This window comes from Camarhynchus parvulus, chromosome 1, assembly GCF_901933205.1.
Source record: "Camarhynchus parvulus chromosome 1, STF_HiC, whole genome shotgun sequence".
NCBI classification, from domain to species: domain Eukaryota; kingdom Metazoa; phylum Chordata; class Aves; order Passeriformes; family Thraupidae; genus Camarhynchus; species Camarhynchus parvulus.
In genome coordinates, this window is record NC_044571.1 from 63,821,682 (window position 1) to 63,827,732 (window position 6,051).

The 6,051-nt window shown below is 46.9% G+C and overlaps 1 protein-coding gene across 2 annotated transcripts; it reads left to right on the forward strand.

Moving 5' to 3' along the window:
• Positions 1-707: 707 nt before the first annotated feature.
• ALG11 (ALG11 alpha-1,2-mannosyltransferase) lies at positions 708-5,963 on the forward strand. 2 transcript variants are annotated; one of them, XM_030948398.1, is made up of 4 exons: positions 708-1,015; positions 1,954-2,184; positions 2,913-3,844; positions 5,569-5,963. In XM_030948398.1, the coding sequence occupies exons 1-4, from the start codon at positions 735-737 to the stop codon at positions 5,838-5,840; spliced, it is 1,716 nt and encodes a 571-aa protein (XP_030804258.1). In that variant the 5' UTR covers positions 708-734; the 3' UTR covers positions 5,841-5,963. The 2 variants fall into 2 exon arrangements, with proteins under 2 accessions (XP_030804258.1, XP_030804265.1); XM_030948405.1 differs by having other exon boundaries at positions 1,993-2,184; positions 5,569-5,939.
• Positions 5,964-6,051: the final 88 nt, after the last annotated feature.

Genomic DNA, 6,051 nt, shown 5'->3' on the forward strand with positions numbered 1-6,051 from the left:
TTGTTCTGTCAAAGTCTCTCCTGATCTAGAGAGTATGGTAGTTTCACCCAATGCTTCCCAGGACCCGGAGATCAGGGTGAGTTCCTTATGTTGTTCCAAGGATGACATTTTAGGAACAGGAAGTCTTGATGTGGACTGACACATCATTAATCATTAGTAGTATTTCGAAAAAGCAGCACCATTCAGTCTGACTGCTACACGGACCCTCTGGTCTGGGCATATACTACAAAATAGGCCAAAGAGCATGTAAGACAGAGATAACCTCAGTGGTAGCGGTCCCCACGGTCGTGTTCCTGGGATCCTTTTGGAGACGGTGCCAGGCGCCGCCTGTGTTGGACACCCTGCCCTCGGCCTCACATTATTAACCTGCACGCAGTCACTGACAGCTCCCTCTCCATAATGAGGGATGCACTGAAAGCAGAAGGTTACGGCAGGGCTGAAAGCCAGGACATCGGGCTCATCGAGGACATCCTCTCCTGGCCAGCAAGAAGGGCCAGCATTTACACAGGCAAAACCTGGGGGCGTGTGGGACACAGAAGAAACCCCGTGTCGCCGGGAGGCCTCCGCCTCCTCACAGCGCCCTCCCTCCCTTCCATCCTGCCCAAGGAATCCGAGGACAGCCCTTGAGGAGGACGCAATGCAATGCAAGGAGTAGCACGCGTTATGTCTGACTGAACAGTGCCGGGAATGCGCCGCTCTCCGCTCTCTTCCGGCATCTTCGGGAAAAACACCTCATGCAGCACCACGGGGCCCCTCCCAACAACCCACTGCACTCCACGCCTTCCACGGGCTGCGGGCTCCGTGTTTGCTGGGCGGGGCCAGGGCGAGCAGGAGGACAAGGCAGCAGCAGAAGGCAGCGGCGCCGCCGCTCCCGCCCCTCCGGGACGCTGCCCGCCGGCAGCCGCTGCCCGGTTGGTCCCGCCCCGCCGGCCGGGAACCTCCCTTTCCGCCGGGAAGGCGACGCGGCGCTGCCCAAGATGGTGGCGGGCGGGCTGTGCCTGTGTGGGCTCCTCAGGTACCGGGGCGCGGGGGCGGCGCGTCCTGGCGGCGGGCAGGGCGGGCGGGAGGCCGGCCCGGCCCGGCCCGGCCGCGCTCCTCCGGCCCCCGGGGCGGGCCCTGCCCGGCTCCGCGCTGTGCCGCGGGCTCGCATGGGTTAATGTGCTTTTCCGCCGCTGCCGGCCCAAAATGAAAGTGCTTCCTCAGGTGTCAGTCGTGAGGTGTGGGTCGCTCCTTCGGTAAACGGGAGCGGCTGTGTAAACGCTGTTTGTCGCCAGGCTTAGCGGCACAGTGGGAGGGAGCAGGCGCTGTCCCTTGGGGCTCCTGGGCCAGGAAAGCTCTCGCTATTATAGGGTTAGCAGAGCTGTCAGGGAGGCGGTGCAGAGCGAAGGGAGCATCCCTGGCAGGGACTGGGAGAGCAGAGCGAACAGCTCTCTGCACGGAGAGACTGCTCTGAGCTGCTCGGGACAGCTGGCATCGCTGTTCCTGCCTCCGGAGAGTGGGAAGCGCAGGTTGGAATGGGAGATGCCTGGCCCCAGTAATCCGGCACCAAAGCGGTTCTCAATAGAGCAAGCCAAACAGGAGATTGGGTGGACAAAAACTCTTTAAAAATCCATTTGGAAGTCGCTCTGCTGTTGTGTATTGCCCGGTTGCTGAGGGCATGCAACTTTTACAAAGTGCACGTGGAGATAAATAACACATGTAGGGCATGAATAAACAATAATAAATGATTGCAAGGTCACAGCAGGGGGAAAAGAGATCTTTGGATAAACAAAGCAAAGTAGTGATTTCATTTCTGTAATTGTCAGTCATGCACAGTGATGATTTCTGAGATTAGAAGAACTCAAGAAGTTGTCAAACTCCCTGCAGCTCTACTTTCAAGCCCTTCTCGCTCAATGCCATACACAGTAATTCTTTAAAGCAATTACGTATTTTAAAATTTCTGGCTTGTTTCAGATTGCTGTGCTCATTGTTACTCCCTGCATTATTTCTAAGTGGAATTTTGTGCATCTGCTTGGTGGTACTGCTGTGGGGAGTACGGCTGTGGATACAAAGGAGGAAACAGTTGAGGTCTGCAGGAAGAGATGGGAAGCGGCCACTGCTGGTGGCCTTTTTTCACCCGTACTGCAATGCAGGAGGTGGAGGGGAGAGAGTCTTGTGGTGTGCCATAAGAACGCTCCAGAAAAAGTAAGCATACGTGTTTATCAGACAACATATTTCATTCTCAGCTTCTGTTGCTATTCTTTATGCATATGTTGACATTTTCTGTATTTAAGTAGGTGTCATTAATCTACTGGTCTTACATTTTATTTTACGTCTAAGTTTCATGTGGTTGCATTTTACTTCATCCCTTTAGATTTTGATATTCCTGCTGTGGCATGTCTCACTTTTTCCTGTCTTTCCTTGAGAAAACCTCTCCTTCTCAGTTTTCCACTGCTGGTATGAAACTTTGTATAGTCATAACTCCTCAGTAGATAAGTGATCATCTTTATACTTGCCTCTTGGTGCAGGAGGCAAAACAAATTAGTACCTAAAGTGGATTTAACATGGGCACATACACTGATCTGCCATCATTTGCATTTTGCTCATGCTGTGCACTTGACAGCATGAGCAAAATGTGACAGGTATCTCCTAATGTAGGGCAAGGAGTTCTGAGGTCTGTAGAATAATACTAAGCTCCTTTTATGTTTTACTCAAATTAAAATATTCCCCAAGTTCTTAGCCATATGTTTTTCTGCAGATCAGAAGAAACCTGTGGAAGTATAAGGAAAAGTATTATTTAGTTAAATTCACTTCTGGGCCAAACATTTGTTCTCACATTCTTCTTGAGTACTTTTAAGTGGATTGTATTTTAGTTTCTTGCTGAAAAATATGAAGAGAGGAATATATGAAATTCTTTTTCTTTATTCTTACAGATACAGAAATGTAACGTGTGTTGTTTACACTGGTGACAGAGATGCCACTGGAGAAGAAATAGTAGAAGGTGCTTTCAGAAGATTCAATATTAAGTTAATCCATCCTGTGAAGTTTGTATTTCTAGAAAAACGCTTCCTTGTGGAGGCTTCTCTTTATCCTCACTTCACTTTGCTGGGACAAAGTTTAGGATCAGTGTTCCTTGGCTGGGAAGCTCTTCTAAAGTGTGCTCCAGATATTTATATTGACTCAATGGGTTATGCCTTCACAATTCCCCTCTTCAAGTACCTGGGAGGCTGTCGTGTTGGATGCTATGTCCATTATCCCACTATCAGCACGGATATGCTCGCTGTTGTGAGGAACCAGGATACCAGGTTTAACAATGCTGCCTTCATTACAAGCAGCCCTCTCTTCAGCAAATTTAAACTTGTCTACTACTACTTCTTTGCTTTCATGTACGGGTTGGTTGGTTCCTGCAGTGATGTGGTCATGGTGAATTCTTCTTGGACACTGAATCACATCCTTTCCCTCTGGAGAGTTGGGGCTTGCACTAGTGTCGTGTATCCACCATGTGATGTTCAGGCTTTCCTGGATATTCCACTGGAAGTGGAAAAGAGCACCAGTGAATATTCCATTGTTTCTGTCAGCCAGTTCAGGCCTGAAAAAGATCATCCTCTGCAAATCAGAGCCTTTGCTAAATTGCTGAAAGAGAAGAGAGTGGGGCAGCAGCCATCACTGAAGCTGATCTTAATCGGCGGCTGTCGGAACCAGCGGGATGAGGAGCGTGTCAATAACCTGAAACGCCTGTGTGAAGAGCTGGGAGTTAGTGATGATGTGGTGTTCAGGATTAACATTCCCTTTGAGGAGCTGAAGAGACACCTGGCCGAGGCCACCATCGGCCTGCACACCATGTGGAATGAGCACTTTGGGATAGGTCAGTACATTTCCTGAGTGTTCAGCTGCTTGCTTGTGCCTAGGTGTCTAAGCACAGAGGTCTGCATGCCAAGCAGGTGTCCAGCTCCTGTTCCCGTTGGAGGCAGTGCAGCTGCTGTAAAGCCTGCAGGACTAGTGCAGATGTGGTGCAGATGATGCACCACTAGGTGCTACTGTAGTGCAAGCTGAAGTGCTGTAGTCATAGGCTGTTAATTCTGTGCATCCTCTGGGCACCTGAGCACAGAGCTAGTCCCGTCTGTGCTGCCCAGGATGCCCTGCTGACCTCCAGCTGTCGCCCTGCAAGATCATGGATCACCCTGTTGTCCTTGGGTTAGGTTTGCCAACCTTCCAGAGCTTCAAGAGGCTGCAGGTGCTTCTCTTCCAGCACCTTAAATTGTGCCCTGGTGGCTCCACTGACTGCAAGGGGAGCTTAGAGACAGTTCATATGTGGACATCCATGTTAGAGATTTTGGTTGTGTTTCACCTGCCTCAAATGCCAGTTGAAATGTCCAGGGTATGTCATGGGGCTCCAGCTGCTGTTTCAGGGCTGTGAGTCTCTTACACATCCTGTCTGGTACAAATAAGCCCTGTGTAGATGCCACCAGCTATCTCTGGTCATCTCATTGCATAAGGCATCTCTGCTGAGGCAAATGTATGAAGCCCTTAAATTGGTGGGTGGAGCATGGAGCAGAATGTCAGAGAGGAGCTGCCCATCTCTTATAAATCTACCGCAACCAGGTAAGTTAGTGGCCAAGCAGATGGATGCCATACTCTGCTATAATGTGACTAAACTGCAGTTAATGTCTTCAGACTTCAGTAGAAAACAGGTTAAGTATTAGTAGTTTATGGTCTGTAGGAGCTTGATATTAAAAAAATTGACACTGAAGCGTCTCAGAAGCAACGGCAAAATATTGCAAATTATGTCTTCTCTTTTTTTTTTATCCCACAAAACAGTGCAGTTAATTTTTTTTCAAGTGATATAATCACACTATGATTTTGAATTTGAGCAGGATTTAACCTTCATCTAACAGGCTTTTTTATGTGTAAAAAAAACATTCCAAAACTTTGGAGCACTATTTATAGTAGGCAATGTTTGAGCTGAGGGAATTGATAACAATCAAATCAGAACTGAGAAGAATCACATTTCTGAGGTCTGTTCTGGAACTTCGGAGGAGAATGGAAGTTGCTGTGTACATTATACTTTGTTCCTGTCTCGCAGCTTTTGGATGAGGAAAGCTTACTGATTCCCATTTCATTAAAATTACTTCCATCAATACAGATAACAGTCTTTACTAGTGTTTTGCTGAGTTGTCAGAAACTATTAAGATTTGTTCATCTGCAAAATACTGAACTTCTGAATATTTTCTGATTGAAATGTGCAGTCAACTTTTTTCTCAGTATCTTTCAGTACCTTATTTAAAATCAGGTATGTTACAAGACTCACAAATTAACCATTTATATCCAATATCTAATTTCAATTTAATGTGTTTAAGAGAAAGTGTCATTTCAGTCCTTAGAACTGAAAAATTTAAATTTGTGTTTCTTATGGGACCATTTTCGCTGTATTTTTCCAGCTGATTTGGAATGGCAGTCTGTAGTGAATTTTACTGTTGGTTTAACTTTCCAGTGCTAACTTCTGCCTTCCAGTGTTAACTTCTGCCTTTTACAGAAGGTCAAAGCACAAGATGTGCAGACTCATACCAGCATTTTTTGTCTCTCTTACAGGAGTAGTTGAATGTATGGCAGCTGGCACAGTTATCCTGGCTCACAATTCTGGTGGCCCCAAACTGGACATCGTGGTACGCCATGAAGGACGCGTTACAGGCTTCCTGGCAGAAGATGAGGACAGTTACGCTGAGACAATGGCTTACATATTTTCTTTGCCTCCTGAAAAAAGACTGGAGATCAGAGAAAGCGCTCGTCGTTCTGTGCACAGGTTTTCTGACCAGCATTTTGAAGACACATTCCTGTTATCTGTGGAGCCATTATTTAAATAAGTGTATAGAAGTAAAAATGAATATAAGTAAAATTAACTTTTTATATTTGACTGTGTGGCACATGTAAATATATCTAAGCTATGATCCCTTGGTTCCATTCAATAAAAGGTTGTTTTTCTTTCTGTCAAGCTGTCTGCTTTATGTACAAGAGACTTTTTGTTTCCTGGGAAAGAAATGCTTCTATGTTAACTACATGAGAGTTTGGTGCACT

What these genes read in the sequence shown, in the direction of transcription:
- ALG11 (XM_030948398.1), top strand. Translation starts at nt 735, where the DNA reads ATGCAGCACCACGGGGCCCCTCCCAACAACCCACTGCACTCCACGCCT. An exon ending in TGCCTGTGTGGGCTCCTCAG is followed by an intron (nt 1,016 to 1,953) that starts GTACCGGGGCGC and finishes GGCTTGTTTCAG; the next exon opens with ATTGCTGTGCTCATTGTTAC. An exon ending in GAATGAGCACTTTGGGATAG is followed by an intron (nt 3,845 to 5,568) that starts GTCAGTACATTT and finishes TCTCTCTTACAG; the next exon opens with GAGTAGTTGAATGTATGGCA.